General features: G+C 33.6%; 1 protein-coding gene and 1 long non-coding RNA gene across 2 annotated transcripts; one reads left to right on the plus strand and one right to left on the minus strand.

Annotated features, from left to right (window-relative positions):
• Positions 1-493: 493 nt before the first annotated feature.
• LOC131173914 (uncharacterized) lies at positions 494-9,856 on the plus strand. Its single transcript, XR_009144231.1, has 4 exons — positions 494-1,031; positions 1,482-1,539; positions 5,557-5,613; positions 9,621-9,856. It is a non-coding gene; the product is annotated as an uncharacterized LOC131173914 (long non-coding RNA).
• Positions 9,857-11,452: 1,596 nt separating this feature from the next.
• Positions 11,453-16,991, minus strand: LOC110647093 (kinesin-like protein KIN-14P). Its single transcript, XM_058143133.1, has 18 exons — positions 16,749-16,991; positions 16,389-16,516; positions 16,185-16,268; positions 15,944-16,021; positions 15,769-15,861; positions 15,630-15,659; positions 14,578-15,468; positions 14,420-14,501; positions 14,248-14,343; positions 13,983-14,162; positions 13,749-13,855; positions 13,483-13,661; positions 13,044-13,208; positions 12,700-12,953; positions 12,435-12,595; positions 11,890-12,338; positions 11,720-11,799; positions 11,453-11,622 (listed from the first exon to the last, which is right to left on the minus strand). The coding sequence occupies exons 1-18, from the start codon at positions 16,960-16,962 to the stop codon at positions 11,561-11,563; spliced, it is 3,333 nt and encodes a 1,110-aa protein (XP_057999116.1). The 5' UTR covers positions 16,963-16,991; the 3' UTR covers positions 11,453-11,560.
• Positions 16,992-21,171: the final 4,180 nt, after the last annotated feature.

The following is a 21,171-nucleotide window of genomic DNA, read 5'->3' on the forward strand; positions in this document are numbered from 1 at the left end:
TTTTGGGTAAATATTGATATTTTATTTTAATTAAATTTTGGGAAATTATTTGAGATTTTTCGCATTTTAGAAATCGGGTTCGATTTTCCAAAATTATAAAACTTTGATGATTTTTAAAAATTAATTTAAAGACCACGTGGAAAAACTAAAAATATATTTGGAGTCTACGAATTTTTCTGAGTTTTCTACAATTTTTTAAAAATATTTGGGCCTCATTTTCGATCCCAAGGCAGAGTAAAAATTCAATTTCGGGTACCCTGAATCGAACCTGCCGAATCGGGCCAGCTCCTTCTTCTTCTTCTTCTTTTTCCTTCCCACGTGCGTTTTCCTCTCTTCCTCTCTCTCCCATTTTCTCTCTCCTCCCTTACCCCTAGGTCAGGCCGCTACCCACCTTCTCAGATCTCACCGCCAAGACCGCCCATCGCCTCCCACGGTCACCGACGCCCAGAGGCCGAAACGCGAAGACCACTTGCGCGAAGCGCGCAGTTTCGGCTTCCCGGCCAAAATTCGATCGATCCGGCCACTGATTGGGCTGGGTCTTGTGTCAAACAATATCTACACCTCGAGAGCTTTCCATAGACACCAAGAACACCAAAATTTATCGAGCGGTTTATTCAATTTTTGTCCGGGAAGTTTTAGCCCATTTTAATTTTTGGGCTAGATTTCTCGCAAACCGTGAACCCCAAAAGAAAACCGAGAGTACTAGAGCGCTCCACTCGTCGAGAGCTTCGCGACAATATAAATTTCAAAATTTTCTGACACCGTTTTTCGGTGGGTCCCACGAAAATTCGTAGTATTTTTCCTAGCATTAAATGAGCTTAAAAAATTTCGTAAAAATTATATACTAACCCTCGTATTGTGGGCTTCGTGTAGGTACCTTCAATTCACAAAAATTTGATGGTTGCCTGAGTCTGTGAATTTCGAGCCAAACAGGCAGGCTACCGAAAAAGTATCGGAATTGGATCAAGATTTTGGCTACCCCACCGTTGTCAGATGTCCTGAGTGCGTTCCCGAGATCAGAATCGGCATAGGTAAACCCGAACCTTACTTTTTCATAATTTTCTAGTGCTTGAATGGGATTAAAAATTCATAAAATATTCATGATAGGTCAGAAAATTATGATTCTTTTTTGCATTAGCTTAGTAATATTGCTAAGGACCGCGGGGCAAAGTTTTAGAATTTTTAGAGCTTATTTGGGTAGTTTTTGCAAAAACGGTCAATCATAAGGACTAAACTGTAATTTTATATATTGCGATTGATGACTATTTGGATGGGCCCAGGAGGGGCTGTGTGATGTGATTGAGTTATGGATATATGGTTTGTGGATAATAGAAGTATGTTTTAAGCTATTTTGCAGGTTGGGTAGGTCCCAGGTATAGGGGAGACTCTGCCGGATTTTCGACACGACTTAGGATGTATTTGGTATTTCCTTGGTTTGTATTGAGTCAATTGTATTAAATAATTGTAATAAAAATTGTCAGGTGAGCCGGGACAACCTTCCTCCTCCGCCCAGCTGCCACAGTGACTTCGGTTGAGTCTGTGAGTAAAATATTAATTTTAATTGTAATTTCGATATTATTATATGTTCAAGCATGCCCATGCATCACTTATAAATATGTATTTATGTAGTTAAACACTAGGCACGTTTTATGTTGCATTCATAATTGTTAAAGTGCCTTGGATGTTGTTGTGGTAATTTGGAGCAGCGTGTGTGCGTTGGCGTGCGTGTGGTATAGTGTTGGCTATGGACAGGACGGGTAGACACGGCTTGAGATCTTCGCTGGGACCTGGTCCTTCGGGGTAGACACGGCTTGAGTTCTTCGCTGGGACCCCGATTTGGTTTATTAAGTGGAAGTCCGAGCTTGAGTTCTTCGCTGGCACAGTTTGGATTAAGAGAGCTGTATAGGGGATTAGCTCCCATATGTGTATTGTTTGATATTATCGAGTGCGTGAGTGCTCCAAATTGCCTTTTTGATGTGATTTGTATGAAATTGATGACGATGTTGCATTTCACTCTACATGGTGCATTAGCTTTAAATAGCTATAGAGATTATGGTTAAAATTGATAGTTTACTCTCTGAGTCAAACGCTCACTTCTGTTCATTATTTTTAAGGCTACAGGAGGATTATTGTTGTGGTTAACCTGCTTTTCTCCTTTGCAGGTTGTTTATTAAAGTTTGTGTAATTCTGATAACTCCTAGAATTTCCGCATGTGTTAGAAATATTCATTGGATTTGGGTCTTTAATATAATTACCATGTTGGACTTGTAAACTTATAATTATATGCATGTTTGTTGGACTGGATGAGGGAGCTGAGCTCCCATTTATTTTTATGTTGTTATGAGTATGTGGAGGGTGAGCTGAGCTCCCCAATTGATTATATATCATGTTTACAGGTCGGGTGAGTCAAAAACTCCCTGTTGAAAGGTTCATTTTATGGTTGGACTCTGTCAGGTTAAATTCTTGAAATTGGGCCCAAATGGGCCTTAGAGTTGGGTTGAGGAATAGTTAGGCTTACTACGGGCCTCGAGGGCTTTAGGCTGGCCCAAGTCCTAGTGCCGACCGGCCCATAAATTGGGTCATGACATTAATAAACTCAAGTTGCCCCAAAGCTCAATTTTATATTGATAACTAAAATAGTAAAATTTTATTGGCGTAGTGATACATGCATTTCCTATAGTCATATAGATTAGATTTGATAGTCATTTTATCCATTTGTTAGTTATCTTAGTTAATTTCATCAGTTATTTAGTTGATTTTTCACAATTATCAATTTTTAGATTAATTTGTAATTTTTTTTTTTTTGGAGATAAAATGGTGTTCTTAAGGGACTAAAAGGTACTTATGCAATGAAGAGTAAATTCCAAGTCCAAAAGTATCAAAAACGAAGCCTAAAAATTGAAAATTTTGAAGGCTACTGAAAGTTGCATAAAGAGTTGCATAGCCTATATAACTTTTGTCTAGAAAATGAAAGAAATTTTCAACTTGTCGAAAGTTGCATAGCCTAGTGCATAGGCTATGCACCTGCCTATGCAGAAAGCTGAAAATTGCAGAACCTACCAAAAGTTGCATAACTTCTTGCATAGGCTATGCAGCTTCACGCACTTACTTATGCACCTTTATGGAAGACAAACCTTAACCTGTCGAGAGTTGCATAACTTCTTACATAGGCTATGCAGGTTCACGCACCTACTTATGCACCTTCACAGAGAACCTCTGAAGCTTGCCAAGTCATGCATAGGGGTTTGCATGGCCATGCAAATATGTCTTCACTCATTCTCTACAGCTTTGACCCTGCATAAGATTGTATGCGTACAGTTTCAACTATGCATTTCCTCATTAATTGGCTAAAGTGGCAAATCTTCCCATATGAGCAATGACTTTGCCACACACTTTTTTTAAACCATTCTAGGGTTTTTGTCAAGGGTTATTTAAGTATCCTTAGATCACTTTTTATTACAAGAAGAAGAATAAGAAAAAAATATTTGGAAAAAGAAGAGAGAGAAAGCAAGGCACACACCATTTTTGGACGGCAATAGCTTAGATTCTTCTTCTTCTTCTTCACTGTTTCTTCACGTCAAACATTGGGTTTTTTAATTTTAGTTTATTTTTCATGTTTTATTTCTTCTTCTACTCAAAATCTCTTATATTAAACATAGATTGTGAGTAGTTTTCTTTAATTTTGAAGTTAGGGAATTGAACTAGGTTAGTGCAAATTTAATAAAATTTATGAGGTTTAATCAATTTCTTATGTGCTTATTTACATGCTTAGTGAAAGGCCCCCATTAAGTCATGTTCTTAATCTTTGGCTGAATGACCGAAAGGAGAAGATCAAATGATAGATAATCAAGAAATTGGACTTAATTAGCTTAGATCTAGAAATAAACTAAGGATTAAGAGGACTTATTAGATTGATTAAAGAACTTAATGGGTCTTGATTAATTTTAAACTCTGCAAAAGTAGAATTTAATTAACCAAGGCACTCTTTGATTCACTCAAAAGAGATTTTAAAGGATTTTAGAATTAGTCTACTTTAAACCCATAAATTTCATAGATTAGACTAACTAAGAAAATCCCAAACTAACTTGAATATGAACCCTTAACTTCAGAATCTTCTTTTATCAATTATTGCTTGGATTTTACTTTTGAGTGCTTAGTTTAATCTCATCTTATCAATTTTCATTATTAATATTCTTAATTTCTTTATTTAGCCAATTATTAAATTAGTCATTGTTTGAATTGAGTTTTGCATTTCATACCTTAAACTTCAAATTCTCAAATTTCCTTTATTTGTTTGATTAAAGTACAATTTACCATAGTTTATTTATATCAAAAATTCAATTAAAAACACAACTCTTATTGGGAACGACATCTTTTTCTATACCACTTGAACGACTCGTACACTTGTGGTAGTCCACATCACCTAGATATTTAATTTAGCTAATTTAATTATTTTCTAGTCCCATTTAAGGCTTTAGATAAAATTAAATTAGGCTTAATTAAATAAAATAGGCTTTTTGGTTCCCTTTTCACATGAAAAAACTTCTAATTCAAAAAATGCAATTAATTTCCTAAAAAAATATTTTTCCTAAAAAAGAAAATTAGTTAACTAAAAAAAGAATTTGGCTAACTAAAATCAACTTAGTTATTTCTTAAAATGAAATTACTTACTAAAATGCATGGGTTACTTCTTAAAAAGACGAATTATTTTATTTCTTAATATTCTTGCCATTCCATAGCCTCTTGAGTGCTTTAGGATTCTTCACTATCTAGTGGTATTTTCATGATATGGCTCCTCACTGCTTCTATAAAGCATACATTCCATGGGTTAAAAAGCATGTGTCTACATCAGCATTCTTTTCCTGATGGAGACGAGGGTGGGTGAGGGAAGAATGTCTTTTATTAAAACTAGTTTGGGTTATAAGCATATGTTTGTGGCTCGAGGGGTTAATACTCATGGAGGTTTGGTTTGCCTGTGGGATGATAGTGTTTCATTGCTGTTGTTATCTTATTTTATTCATCATTTAGATTTTGCAGCTAGTATGGATTGAGGTTTGGAATCATACAGTTTGCTAGTTTTATGGTTGGGTATAGTGGAGATAAAACCCTTTCTTGGCAATTGTTGTGGTAGTTGAATGAGGAATCTAATATGTCTTGGCTTATGCTTTGTGATTTTGATGAGATACTATCTCATTTAGAGAAGGTGGCTGGCTCTATTAGTCTAGAACCATATCTTAATTCTTTTAGGGAGGTGATGGTAAAGACTAATTTAGTTGACTTGGGCTTTAAAAGCTATCCTTTTACATGGGACAATGGTATGGATAGGGACGAGTTTATTGAAAAATGACTTGATAAAGCTTTAGTGTCTTTTGATTGGAAGCATGATTTTCCTCAGGCAGTTCTTTCACATCTATTACATTTGAGGTATGATCACTTGCCTTTTATTCCTAATTTGGAGGCTCAAATTTTATCTTCGGGTAGGCATATGAAGCGATTCTGGTTTGTAATGTAATTGTTTTAAGTAAATATTGATCAATTTGTAATGTAATTGTTTAGGTGAGCTGGGCTAGCCTTCCTCCTCCGCCCAACCACCGCAGTGACTTGTGAAGTACTGTGAGTAGATACTGATTTTACTTATAATTTCAATATTATTATGTATTCAAGACATGTTCATGCATTACTTATAGATATATGTACATAGTTATTTGTTAAGCATACCTTGTATTACATTTGTATTTGCTGACTTTGTTGTAGTTATTACTTTATGGCGATCTGGAGCTACGTGTGTGAGTTAGTGTGCATGTGGTATGTATATAGATATGGTTAGGACGGGTAGACGTGGATGGAGCTTGACTCGTTGGGACCCGATCCTTATTATGGATAAATAGGGGTAGGTATGGCTCGGGTTGATCTCGCGGGCCCCCGCATTTGGATATTAAGAGAAAGTTCAGTTTTGAGTTGATCTCATTGGCAAAGGTTAGAACTAAGAGAGTTGTATGGGGAATCAGCTTCCATATATATATGTGTGAGTATAGATTTGACACACGGATATGTGAGTACTCCAGATTGCCTTTGGTGTGATTATAACTTGACTTGTTTGAATTGTGTGAAGATATTGCATTTTATTCTTAGGGATGCACTAGACTTAGATAATTATAGAAATTGCATATAAAATCAATATATTACTTTGTCAGTCGAATGCTCACTCTGTTCACCATTTTTTTCAGGCTACAGGAGGGCTTTTCTTTGTGACTTACCTGTTTTCTTCCTCACAGGTCTACTAGTCATTGTATTTATACTTATGTTATGTTATTGATTTAAACTCTAGAACTCCGCATGTGCTAGAAATATTTTATTGATTTGGGGTTGTAAAAGATTATTAATTGAGGTTGTAAAGTTAATATTATGCATATATGATTGAATAGGATGGACATATATTTTAGATGAAGGAGCTGAGCTCTTATTTGATTAAATTAATTGATTGTGAGTTATGAGAGTGAACTGAGCTCCCCATATATATATATATATATGTTGTGATTACAGGTTGGACGAGCTAAAAACTCCCCGTTGGATAGTTCAATTTATAATCAGACTCTTTCCGATTGATTTCTTGAAAATAAGCTTGGATATGGGCTTTAAGGTTGGGCTAGAGAATAGTTAGGCTTACTACGTGCTTTGAGGGCTTTATACTGATCCAAGTCCTAGTGCCGGTTTGATCAAGAATCTGAGTCATGACGTTGAATATCCACAAAAATAGTGAATTCTTGCAAATGGGATAGAGAGTGTAACATTCCCACTATACGTGTTCTGTACGTTCTGTTGCTCCGGTGACCTAATATCAGTCCGAGCAAGTCAGGATGTCTGGAACTACACTTCGATGATAGTGAATAGACATATAAGGATGAAATAAATAAAAATAAAATACAAGAAAAATAAAAGAGAGAAAATAAAACTAAGTTAACTGAGCCGGCACCGTAGAGATGGGTGACTGCACCGGGAAGGCCGTTGCCAACCCCAGTACCGCGGGGAATCCTTGGAATTAAATTTCGGGACGTAAGTAAAGGTTTATTGAAATGTAATTAAACTAGAATTATCAAAAAAAAATTAATAAATTAGTACAAAGAAAAATAAAAAATCGAGAAATAGACAAAAATCAGTGTTACTGAAAAATCGGGAATACAACCCGAAGAGGGGCATTTTGGTCATTTGACACCAAGAGTTGCCTTTTGACCTCAATGTCCATTAAAAATAAATGATATTACACTTTGAAAATGTCATGAAAAATTAAATTGAAATAAATTATGTAAATAGTGAAAGAATTGAGATAAGTGAGCAAATTAGGAAATTTTGAATTATTAAACATAAAATTTAAGTTAGTGCTCCACTAACTCAAACTTTAGGACACTTATCTAAGTCATTTTTGGGCAGAATGAGTCATCTCCTTCCTCCCAAACAACCACCCGAAATGAAGATCCTCCATGGAAGCACCATTGCCGCCCCACATGCAAAGCTCCATTGGTGCATGATCAAGCAATGATTTCTTGCAAGTTCTTTCATTAAACTTGATCCACACCTCTTGGGTAGATTATAGGGAATAAAAAGGAAGAGATTTGGTGAAGTTTTAATAAGCTTCAAAAGTGATAAGTGTCCAAATCTTCTCCCTAGCTTTAGTAAACCTTGTGTTTAGGTTGAGGTAAGTAATTTGGTGAAGGGAAATGAAGAAAACATTGAGGTATGAACTTATCCATTTTTGGCAGCCATGAAAGTTTGTTGTGATTGAGTTTTTCTCACCTCTAATAAATGGGAATCAAGGTTGATTAACTCAAATGAAAGTTGTAGTAGGTTAATGTCCAAGTATGTGCATGTTAGTGCTTGAATTAAGGGTTTGAAAATGGGACCTTGATGCTTTAGTAAACTGCCATGTTGGGCAGCCTTAAATATCATGAATTTGTGTATGAGTTTATGAAATTTATCAATGAAATATGATGGTATTGAATGGTGGGCAGTTTGTTTAATTGCCATGGAAGTGTATGTGTGATATATGTGTTGATGTACATTGAATTTGGGTTGAAGTAAATGTTAAACATTAATGGTGTATTGTGTGCATTGAACACTTGAGTGTTCTGTCCAAAATGCTTGCTGAAATTGTGTACAATATATATAGAAGTACCATGATTAAATGTTGAAGTATTGAGAGGAGGAGGATTGTCAAAATTGGAAGTGTAATGTTCAAATGCAGGTTGTGTGTGTTGGCAGCACTTAAATTAGGTCATAAGTGCAAAACTGTGAACCCAATTAGTATGAGGCCAATGGGGGGTGAAACTAGACACCAAATAGGCCAACTTTCATGTAGAAATGTTGTCAAAATTCTGCTTAGAAACTAACCTTAAAAATGACCAAATCCGGAATGGCAACCTTGCAAACCCAGATTTTTGATTATATGAATAGTAGTCATTAGGATGACCATAACTCACTCAAAATAGGTCAAATTGATCTGAAATTTTTACCATGGATAGCTTAGACATAGAGCTATAATTCTTATGAAGACATCAAAGCTCAGAAATGGCCAGAACCAAGTTAAATAGCTTGCACAAATTCGGGTATCAAAACTGCTAGAACTGAATTTGACCTAAAATTGACCAAATCTTGCACTAAAGATGTAATCTGTCCAGCTTTAGTAAATTGACCATATCTTGGTCTATACAACTCAGACTGACCTGAAATTTTCCAAAGGTTCAATAAGACATAGAACTACAATTTTGCTTCTTTGACCAGAAGCTAAAAACTAAGAGAAATAGGACTTTAAGCTAGACTAATCTAGCATACTAAAATTGAAAATTTGACATTTACATACAATGATGCTTGAAGTAATTTGGCAATGAATGCCAACTTGTAAAAAATGGTAAATTGCACTATATTGGTAGCATATTGAATTACAAATTGTGACATGTTGATACTAGAATCAACTTATGCATAGTACCTAAAAAGGTCAACATTTACATTGACTTGTGAATTACATGATAACTAGTAAACTCTAGAAATTGAAGAATTAAACAATTAATTTATAATGTGGCCTAATTTGCCTAGTTGACTAGTTTGGATAGGTTGGCATGCCAATAGCATTCTGACAGCTATTCTGTAAATGGCTACATGCCATACTGTATTTTTACGACTTATTATGCCGCACTGTGACTTTAATAGCCTACGGCTATACGTATTGTGTTATTATACTTGGCTTATCGCCAGATTGACTATATGGCTTTTTAGCCATATGATTTGCATACCGGGAGACACGTTGTGATCGATGGTGTGACGGCCCGAGGTACTAGGTACCCTGTGCCAGTATATCCGTTTATCCAGTCTAGTCAGTGTATAGGCTACACAGGCAGTTAAATTAATCATTGCTAAATTCAAATAGCTAAATCCAGTCTACTGACATACAGCACTACTGAAATTAGCAAATATTGAAATGTTAGCAAATAAACGTAAAATCAACAACTGTATAGAATATTGATGTCATAAATTCATAAACAATTCATTTACTTTATTTTAGTGTATATTTCTTTATATTTGGCATCACTAAGCAAAATTGCTTAGCGCGTTACTTTTATAACGCGTAGGTATTTGAGACACAGCTGGAGAGCCCAGCAGACCTACGACCGGGTGAGACATCAGATCTGCACAGGAGTCCAGAGTCATCTACACTGTATTGCATACATGGTAGGACTTAGGATATCTTGTATTTTATACTTCTGTTATATTTTGAAATTCGGCCCTGTTTTTTTTGTAATATTATAAAAGCTCTAAAGTTTGTAATATTTTGTACATATTAAATAACATGGAGATTTTTTGGATATATTTGAATTGTTATGGAACTGTTTAATGATTGTGAAAGTTTATTAACTTTACTGAGAAATTGAGACAGTGAATGAAATTGTGATTTTGAGAATACTATATTGAGATTGTTTTTAACAGGTGCAGAAGGATTGTTTGTCCAATTTACAGGCGGCACCTTGCCGGATTTTTATTACTATTTTTGAAACACTGATTTTATAAAAAAATTGAAAATAGAACCAGTATGTTATGAATAGCACATAAAGACTTCTTAAATCAAATTGAGTTCAGAAAATGTGATAATCACAGACTAGGTGTTCCGGCACGCCTTACTCGGAACTATATCCGAGTAAGGGGTGTTACTGAGAGGGAAGCTTAGCATAGAGCCTCTTCATGGCTCGTACCTCAAGTACAGTTTACTCTTGTTCTTGTTTTGGATTTAAATTAAATCACATCTCAAAATGATCAAACTAGACCCTATTAATCTCACTGACAAAATAATTTTAGAGTGAAATCTGCAGTAACATAATAGATTGTTTAAGATTGTGCGGGAAATTCTCGTAACAGAACTTGGAAGAAATAATGCTTGGCTGAAATATTTCCAGCTTGAAGTTCATCAGATGAGATTTATGCATGAGCGGTCTAAAACATGATTCTTGGATCAGAATATCTCCCAACTCCTTTATAGATTAAAAAAAACCTGAAATGTTACCGTTTACACTTTTGAAGACTTCCAATCCCCCTAATCATCTGCTCTCATCTATCAGTGGACAAAGCTCAAAAGTAGAGTATCGTTCCTTGATTTCTGTCTCCGTAGATATAATATATATACACACACAGAGAGAGAAATGCGAGCGTTTGATATCTAAAATGCAATTTAATTATATGTTTTACTATTAATACCTTCAGTTTAACAAGGTGTTTATATCTGGGATTTGATTTGGCTTGAAATTACAAAACTTGCAGTCCCACACCTTCAAAATGGGGTCCTGAATTCAAACTTCAAACCCAGCCACCTTTCATGAATAATCAGCAGATCATGATTAGGTTAATTCTCCCCGAGAATCAATTAAAGAAATAAAATCAAACTAAAACTCGAAATCAGTGTTACCTAAATCGCTCCTATCCCTTGTACCATTTTTCCGATTCTTCATACCAAATGTGACACATTTACGTACCAAAACACTTAAAATTGGCGAATTCTAAAAAACTAAGTGAATAAAATTAAGTAACACTGCTCGAAACACTTCACGTAATTTGAAAATTTTAAGTCTTTTTGATTTTGAGGTTTATGCAAATTGAGATATAGAGACGACAATCCAATAATATCAGCACTGTTGAATACTCAATGTAAAGAAAATTGGTAAGTGCAGAGTCTTACTTCCACCAGCAAAAGGAATCAGGTTCTTGAATGGTGCATAGAAATACCAGAACACTATATCTACATGCTTTATTTAATGTTAGTAATTTACAGCCTGAATTCCAGAGGAAATATGCAGCCCTCCAATTTTGTTGCTTCGACTTCAACTGTTACAAAACTGCCGACCTCCATCGAGGCATGGAAGTGGGGAGAAAACAAGCCTATTTAAATGCATCTATAATTATAATAACTATATGATACTGTAAAATTTAGACAATAAATTCACACCCCTGAAAGAAAGAAACAACGTACGGAATATTATTTAAAAAAAAATGAAGGAATAGTTAATTCGTGATTTCTAATTATTTACTGCCATCGTCTAGGAGGCTTGACTGAGATGGAGTTGGTAGCAGCAGTTTTCCTGATACCTGAAAGAAGCAGTAATGGGGAATGTTCAGAAAAGAAGAAACTTATCTGCTTATATTATTCATCAGCATTTACTCTAGAAAGATTCATTTTACTTACTTGGTGTTCTTGGCAAGCTTCTGGACACTGATGACGTAGTTTCCCCTAATTTTCGTATGCTTCGTGATAGCACTTTATTTCTACATGAAATAGATTTTGATATGTGAATATATGTATTGATACATACTGATGCATGTGTGTTTCTATATATGAATATATGTAGAACTCACTTCTCTGATTTTTCCAAAGGTTTTGTGCCTTCATCTGTTAAGATATCAGGTTCTGTTCCTAAAGAAACACAACCATCAGAAAAATCACTTAATCTATCTTCACGGTCACCATCTCCATATTCTGAAATTTCAGCATCCTGATTTATGTCTCCTCCAGAATATTTTGATCGCTTGAGAAATCTACTTTGTTGTTTGAAGTCATCCACGGACTGCTGGGAATCAACTTCAGAATACTTATCGCCGTTTTCTGAACAGTAATCCCTATCAGAAGTTTCCTTTGAGGATTGCTTTTGGTTTCGCAGAACCCCTACCATAGGATCATGCTTTAATATGCTTGTTCCTTGCTTCTGGCCATTAACACCAGGATATGCATTTTTTAGATCTTTAAGCAATTGAAGTTGCTCGATCTCCCCATCTTTCTTTGAAATTGTGTCTTTAAGAGATGCCACCTGTAGACAAAGATCATATGCAATAATGTAAACTTGTTCCCAAAATAAAACTCAGCTTTTAAGACATTTCTAAGGTTGAAGCAAACATCAACAAACCTGCTCCATTAATTCTTTAATATTGCCCTCTTTACTGCTTCGTGCTGCACCTAGCTCAACTCCAGAGACTCTTTCTGCGAACTTTAAAGTACTTACAGTTTCAGAATATGAACTTACATCAGGATTGAGCTGCACAAACATAAGTGTCTTTGCTTGACCTCCTGTAACAAGAAAACCCAAAAAATGTACATTTAGTTTAAGTCTAGTTCAAGAATGCTCTGCGTGTATATAGAATTAGAAATTCAAAAATAGTTTGAAGCAATACCTAGAGAGGTTTGAAGGAGTTGAGTGAGCTTGCTATTTCTATAGGGTACATGCGAACTCTTTTGTGCAAGAGCAAAAATGACATCTCCAAGGGCAGATAAAGATTTGTTTATATGTTGAGCTTCTCTAAGCCTATCTCCTGTTACCTCTGAGCGATCTACCCTTTCACTTCCTGCTAAATCCACCAAATGAAGATTACCCTGCGAAGTAGTACCAGTGTGCAAGTCCTTTCCACGAACATGAATACTAACAACACTGTATGTAAAGATCTAAATGAAAATCTCAACACGCTTCCAAGACTTTAATAATATGCAGGTAGATATGCTATATAGCAAGTGTAAGAACCTGTGAGAGCGGCTGCTTCTTTCATTCAAGGCAGTAGCACTGACAGCTCTGTTATTTAATCCAATATTCATTAATTCTATAACATCTGAAGTTGATCTGACAGGGTACATGCTAGCATCAGGCACAGCTAAACCATTTTCTTGGGAAACAGTCTTAATCCCAAGTGTGTGCAAATCAAGGGAAACAAAAGTTTGAGAATATTGTATTCTTCATTAAAATTGAACATATCAAGAAAATAAATAATGCAAATTCAGCAGAAACTTTAGATTAAACATGCTAGGAAGCATAAAGTGGATTCAATATTTGAAAGAAGAAGTTAAATATTATTTGATTGCGGAGATCCATCATTCATCAAGTTAGGGAAAAAGGTGGCTTGTGCATAAGATGTGAAAGTGCATAACTAGTTAGTTAGAGTTCAAGAATCTATTAAAAAGGATATCTTTTCTGAGCATTATCATTTGCTAGTAGATCACGCAATTGTTCATTATATATTTCAAACATTTGTACCCCAACTTCATACATAAAGGAACTGCTCCTGTTCTGAGAGATATTGAAAAGATCATTGAGTGCTCGATAATTGACCCCCCACTCTTCTTCAGTTGCTCCATTAGGACCAGTCTGGGCCAGAAGGTCAACTTGAATTAGCATCAACTGATAAAATAATACCACTTTTCATGAAAGTTAAATGTTGTAAGGAGTTCATACCATTGTGTAAGTTTTCCCTGAACCAGTCTGTCCATAAGCAAATATGCATACATTGTACCCATCAAGAACACAACGTATCAAGGGTTGGGTGTCTGAAAAAACCTCCCCTGTCAACATTCAAAAGATTAGCACGTGAGATATTGCAATAATTTCACACCACAGGCATATTCAAGTATATTTTCCATTCCTAAGAATTATATAGCCAGAATTACTATAGTGATTTAAGAAATATACCTTGAGTGGCATTTGGACCATAGACCTTATTAAACCTAAATAATCGATTGCCATCCTTCCCTTGTTTGGAAGGATTCCCGACAACCAACTCTCCATTTTCACCAATATGCTCTATTGTTGTCCTTTTTTCAGCCTGACCAGACAACAATGGCCTTACGCGACAATATACTCTAATGTTTCCTGTATCACAGAAATAGAATTGAAAAGTTATCTTGAAGAATGCACCAATTTACAATCTTGTACAAAAAAGACTAAAGGGTGTCACCTTTTAAATCCTGCAGCTCATTAAAAAGCTTCCGATTTTCAGCAATTACTAAATGATAGTTCTCACTTTCAACGGATAATTTTTTAAACTTCAATCCTGAAAGAGATAGAAACTTAAAAGAAGTTTCACCATCACTACATAAAATGATAAAAATTTCCAATTTCCAACCAACCTAGGCAATTAAATTCCTCTGAATAGCTCTTTTGTGCTTTTAAAATTTCACGCTTGATGCACTCCGAAGACAACCTCAGTTCCTAGAGATTCTCATATATTTAGTAAAATGAATAAGTAATATAAATCTAGAAGATAACATAAATGAGAGGACAATACCTGCAATGCACCAAACTGAAACTCTGCCAAACTCTGGAAAATGAGTTCTTTCTTGTTCCAGCTCTCCTTTTGCGACTTGGAATATGCCTCGAGCACTTTCACCTTGTTCCTTGAATCTTCTAAGAGGTGCCCAAGCTCTTTTAGCCTCTTCTCAAGGTCTACTTTAGCATCTTTAGCTTCTGTTTCCATTTGCAAGCAACGCAGTTCATAGGTCTTTTTGGTTATTTCCAATTCTTGCTTCAATGCTGAAAGTTCATTATTTGTTTGCTCCTTCTCTATCATCATTTTAATCACATCCTCCTCCTCAAGTTTTCTTTTTTCATCCATTTTAGCCTTTTCAAGTTCAAGTGTCCTCTTGGCTCTTTCCAATTCTTGCTTTAATGTTGAAAGCTCAATGTTTGTTTGTTCCTTCTCTTTCATTAATTTAATCATAGCTTCTTCTCGTGTACTTTTTTCATCCATTTTTGACTTTTTGAGTTCAAGTGTTTTTTTGGCCATTTCCAGTTCTTGCTTCAATGTTGAAAGTTCAAGGTCTATTTGCTCCTTCTCTTTCATTAATTTAATCACATCTTCCTCCTTATGTGTACTTTCTTCATCCTTTTTGGAGCTCTCAAGTTCAAGTTTCCTTTTGGCCAATGCCAATTCTTGCTTCAATGTAGAAAGTTCATAACTTGTTTGCTCCTTCTCTTTCATCAATTTTTTCACATCTTCCTCCTCCAATTTCCTTTTTTCATCCATTTCAGACTTCTCAAGTTCAAGCATTCTTTTGGCCCTTTCCAATGCTTGCTTCATTGTAGAAAGTTCACGATTTATTTCCTCCTTCTCTTTGATCAATTTTATCACATCTTCCTCCTCAAAATTCTCTTTTTCACCCATTCTGGACTTCTCAAGCTACAAAAAGAAAAGAAGATCACATGATACAAATATAACAACAAACATCCACAGATCAAGAAAATGAGTAAAGAAAAAAGAGAAAAGAAAAGTATCGGGTACAAGCATTTCAAATGTCTAGGTTATATATAAGTTGATATTTCGTTTTCTATGAACCATACCTTTATTTGTTGAAGTTGGCCTTTAACAATCTGCAACAAATTGCATTCATTTAATAATTAGAAAAATATATGCAACCATATATATTGAACACGTATCCATTCATGATACCAAGAAGGGGAAGAAAATCATTTGGCATACCAGAGTCTCTTCGCCAGTCCCAGAAGCAAGGACTTCAAGAACTCTGATTCTTGATTGGTACTTCTCCTCACGAGACTTGAACAGGTTGTTTTGCTGATGCATTAAATGATAAAGAAATTAATACAAAGAAGCCAAGGAAAAACCATTATATATAAAATTTTAAAACATTCATTACAGTTCTTATGTGTTCTGCTTGAGTTGAAATACGTCGTTCAATCTCTTGCACAACTTTTCTCAAAAGGCACGCAACACGCTGCATAACAGAAGTAATATAAGAGCATACTTCTAAAACTATTCATATGCAGAACTATACGTAGGCATAAAAAGAGTTGCAAACATATGAAGATACACATATATTATTTGTATATATTATAACATGTGTTTGCGTTACACCAATATGCCTCCGCATTGCATACATGAGGTATTTCGCCATTCTGTCTTTCAATACTTTCATCCAAAATTCCATTCACAACACTCAAAAGTGACTGAGTTGGGGCATTCTGCATAAAAGGTTTGAAACATAATTAAAATGGGTTTGAGTTCATAATAGAAAGAAAAGAGAGAAAAAAAAATTAACAAAATACGAATGTCCATGGAAACTACACAGACTGAAAACTTACATCCAAACTGTTTGATTTCATCATCTCTGAAATCTTTGCAGCAGAAAGATCCGCATACCGCCCTTGTTTCAATTGAAATACCTCATGGAACTTATGTCCCATATGACGCATCAATGCAGTTGATGTCTCTGTGGAAGGACAAAAGCATAAGAATTTTAGATGAACCATTTAAATCTTAAAAATAGGATTTCAAGTTGATCCAGTAAAAATAACATAGAGTTGTCTTTATTATTATTATTATTATTATTATTATTATTATTATTATTATTATTATTATTATTATTATTATTATATTTGAAAGAACTATCTCCTTCTTTCAGAAAGCAGAAAATTAGCTAAAACTTGCTGAAAGCATCGCACCTGCCATGACAGGACCACGAAGAGCTCGTTGAAATTTTGAATCTTGCAAAACCTTCAGTTTATCTTCTCCAGATTGGGGAGAAGTAATTCCATGAGAAGATACACTCCCACAAGGACTTCCACCCCTGGTAGTTGCACTAGTGGCTGAAAAATCATCTCCCTCACAGGTAAATTGTTCCTTAAGTGTCAAAAGGCAATCCATAACAATCTTCATAGATCCCTACAAAAATGAATGACAAAGCAAAGCATAGCGCAAGAGGAAGAGAGAAACTAACTATGGTTGACAATTTTATTGCTGTTCAAAAAGTGCAAAAGTTATGTTGAATAAAGAGGACAACTACAACACTTCTTAATATTTTTAGGGTTGACGTTCAAAAAAATTGAAACCTTCAACACTTTTTTGTAATTATATCCAATCTCTTTTTTTTTTTTTTAAGTTTAGCTCAATTTTAAATATTTGTTGTAATTATAGCCCATGATCACAATTGATAATTGGGGTTATTGATGTGGCATTTGACTAGATAAAAATATTATTATTATTTTGCATGTGATTATCGATGTAGCGTGTACTTTAATTATTAAAAAATTTAAATTTTTTTAATTTTATTGCAATTATATCAATTTAAAGGTTTATTTTAATTATGGTCAGCTAAATAATTTCGACCTAAATTAATTAAAAATTAATATTTTATTATTTAATATAATAAAACAGTAATTTAGTTTACTTAGTGTAATAAAAAATAATTTCTTCTTTTTTTCCTATATTTTCTAAAATGTATTTATACAACTCATTTGTGAAAATAAATAAAATTTATTTTTAAAAATTAATTTTTTTTAAATGTCAATTATAACCATGATTATCATTTTAGCATACATAATTAATAATTAACATATAGTGGATGTGGAGAGAAGGAGAGAGAGGCTAGAGGGAGGGGAAGAGTAGAAAATAAGTGGAAGGAAAGAGAAAGAGAGAGAAAGGTTGGTAGAGGGGAGAGGAGAGGAAATTTTTATTGTATTAAGTAACAAAATACTAATTTTTTATCAACTTGATCAAAATTGATTAATTGGCTACGAATGAAACAAACCCTTAAAATTAGAATATAATTACAAAAATAGAAAATGTTTGATTTTAGATAATTAGGGTGCAAACCACATAGACAAATATATCTAAAATATTAATGTTTTGCCAAGTGAGACGCTACTTTAATAGCCAATTCTCAATTTTGGCTCAGGTTATAATTGAATAAATATTTAAAATTGAGGTAAAATTAAAAAAAAATAAATAGATCGGATATAATTAAAAAGCTAAAGTTTTGAATTTTTTGGACAGTTTAGCCAAATTTTTTAATGAGAGCCCATGGTTGAAAACTTGCTTGTACTTAGCAGTCAAATAGAAGAACTACTCATCTAAACATCAGATATATTTAGATACCTTTTCAAGGTCCGATAACTCAAATCGGCTGATCCCCAAATCATCCATGGCCGCCAGAAACTTCTTAACATTTTCTGAGTCTGATGATGTAGAATGATTAGAGACACCTCCCTAAAGTAGAAAATGCACTGTGAAATCAACTAAACTCATAGCATAACTCAATAAGTGATCGTCATAACAAATCAGCAAGCTCACTTACAGAACTGGGCCTGAACTTGTTTAGAATTTGAAGTAGAACAGTGCCATCAATCAAACATGCTCTCAACTCCTCAGATGAAGCTTTTAATGGCAAATTCAAATTAGGGAGAATACTATTCATCCACTCTATCAGTACTATTTGTTGCTTTGCTGGAGATGGACAAAAGAAGCAGCAGATAACAAAGGAAAGAAGAAACTTATTTCAAAGAAAAAGTGCAGATAAAGCTATAAAGAAAATCAGTGCTTACCCTCAGTGTCATCACTAAGGATTACAGTTGGTTCAAAAACATCTGAAGTACCAGAAAATTTTGAGCTGTTGTTTCTTCTATACTGTTTTATGAGGTTATCTGCCATCGAATTCATAATGGAAAGTAGGAAGAAGGGGCATTTAGCTTCAAAGCCAATAAAGAAAACAGTTTGTAAATGTACAATTCTCCAAGATTGTCATAAGTAGTCCTGAAAAATGATTAAATTTGAACATCACAAGGTTGATTTATTCAAAATAATCAAAGAAACTTGCATTTATGAATTAAACGTTGCCACTAATTATGCGTCTCAAATGGCTAGGGACAAATATATAGACATGAAATTTGTCAGCATCTGTAACAAGAACATCTACTTGAATGTTGATTCCCTTTCCATTGTAGGACAAAAATACTTGAAAAGAGGTAACCTATATCATTCTTTATAGGCTATATTAAATCTTTTTATTTGAACTGTTATCCCAAAATTGTTTTCCTTCACATCTAATTTTTGGAACAACATTTTCCTACCTTCTCTTCCTTAAAACTTGCAGGAGATTATGGGTTTAATGTCAATAATCCTAAACTTTGGATCTCATCATGCATGCTCACCCATGTAAATATACTATAGAATTCATGAACACAAGTGTATGAACATATACACACAATTTTTTAATAAATTGCAATGAAAATTTGCATACCTGGGCTACGGAATGCAGAAATTATCGTAAAGGACTTTGCAGGAACATTACACTTTCACCATGAGAAGAACTTATAGCAAATGAAACAGTTCCATTAATATTTAAAACCCTTAAAACAGAAAAAGAAAAATAATAAGTTAAAAACAAAAGGGGAAATTCAAAAAAAAAAAATTGATGCGCTATAAACAGGAATTTTCATTCAATGAGCACATTAATGGATAAATTCAACTGTGAAGAGAAAATGGGGAGCAACGAGGAAGGCGAGCAAGATTCAAAAAAATGATGAATAAAGCACTGGAATTAATATATAACATCCAAGCAGGTTCATTAATTATCAGACAATCACAAGCATAAACACACACAAATACACAAGGAAATATTACATTAAAAGAAATGATGACGAAAAATGTGGCTAAAAAGAAGAATAGCAAGAAATGATCAAGATCCATAACAACCAACCTGAGGAAGGCAGAGAGAGATAGAGACGTGAAGCTATGCAGGTTGTTTAAGGTAAGAATGGAGGTGTACGTACGTCATGTCATGGAAGGAAAGAAATAGAATGCATGCATTAGACTTCTTAGATTTTTCTCTTTGTTCTTTCTGAAAATTTTCAGTTATGATATGTTTGGTATTCCGTGTAGCGTTGGTGTTCTTCTTGAAGAAAAGATAGAGAATTGAAGAGACTGCGCGCGAAAGTAGCAGTTTAAGTCTCTGAAGGTCTGTGATCATTCATGTGAGCTTTCGCCACGTCGTCTCTGCTAATCTTTGGTGGTCAGTGAAATGTGGAATCTGGTCCTGTCTTGGCTTCTCTTGTAACCTTTTTTTCTCTTTATGTTTCCTTGTACCTCCTTAAAACCATACCATTACAATTTATTTTTTATGATTAAAAAATAAAAAAAAAAATATGATTGGATGGTGGTAAATATATATAAAAGAAAATCTACAATCATCATATTTATGAAATTGAGTTGAGACACCGGTAAAAATTATTTTATTCGAATTTAAATTTAATTAATATTTTTAAAATTTAAATTTATTTTAAATTAAATTAAAATTTATTTTTAATTATATGATTCATTTCAAATTTATTATTATTATTATTATTATTATTATTATTATTATTCAAAAAATATCTAAATTATTTTATTTGTTTTATTTTAATTAATAATTTATATAAATATTATTTTTTTATTAATAATTTATATTTTAAAAATTTAATATTTCATAAAATATTTAAATTCTATTTTATTTTAAATAAAATATATAAAAACTTATAAATATCACTTAAAAAATATTTTATATTTAATTAAATATCTATATAAACGAATTTGAGAAGTAGATAATGGATATATAAAATTCAAACCTAATTCAAATTCATTATGATTATTATTTCTCAAACCTGAATATGTATCATATCTAATTATATATCGTCTAATATTATTTTATTAAGAATCGATCTGATCGAATATTCATAAAAACTCAACTTGTTGCCATCCTACAGCCGAATGATTTGGCTTTGGACATATTGGGTTGGTTTGAACTTAATCCAATTGAGTAAAATTATTAACAAATATATGAAATATACGTAACTTTTCTAATATTGTGTTAAAAGATTATGAATCTCATGACTGATTTACTTAAAAAACGAGTCTTGACCCAGTTTTGTAAACACATATAGATCCTATCATGGCTAGGTTTAAAATAAAAATTGAATTGGTCTAATTTAAAATTAAAATTAATTAAATTCAAGTTGATCGAAAATTATATTTAAATTAGACCATAATTGATTGGTCTAATTTTAAGTTAAAATGAAATTAAAAAAAAATTATTAAATTTGATTAAAATTATAA

This window comes from Hevea brasiliensis, chromosome 2 (assembly GCF_030052815.1).
Source record: "Hevea brasiliensis isolate MT/VB/25A 57/8 chromosome 2, ASM3005281v1, whole genome shotgun sequence".
Taxonomy (NCBI): Eukaryota; Viridiplantae; Streptophyta; class Magnoliopsida; order Malpighiales; family Euphorbiaceae; genus Hevea; species Hevea brasiliensis.

Excerpts from the sequence above, each read along its gene's own strand:
- LOC110647093 (XM_058143133.1), bottom strand. The coding sequence starts at position 16,962 with ATGAAGATTGTTATGGATTGCCTTTTGACACTTAAGGAACAATTTACC. Across the intron at positions 16,517-16,748 it reads TCGTGGTCCTGTCATGGCAG|AGACATCAACTGCATTGATG; the intron begins GTGCGATGCTTT and ends GTCCTTCCACAG. Across the intron at positions 11,800-11,889 it reads CCTTTGGAAAAATCAGAGAA|AAATAAAGTGCTATCACGAA; the intron begins GTGAGTTCTACA and ends TATTTCATGTAG.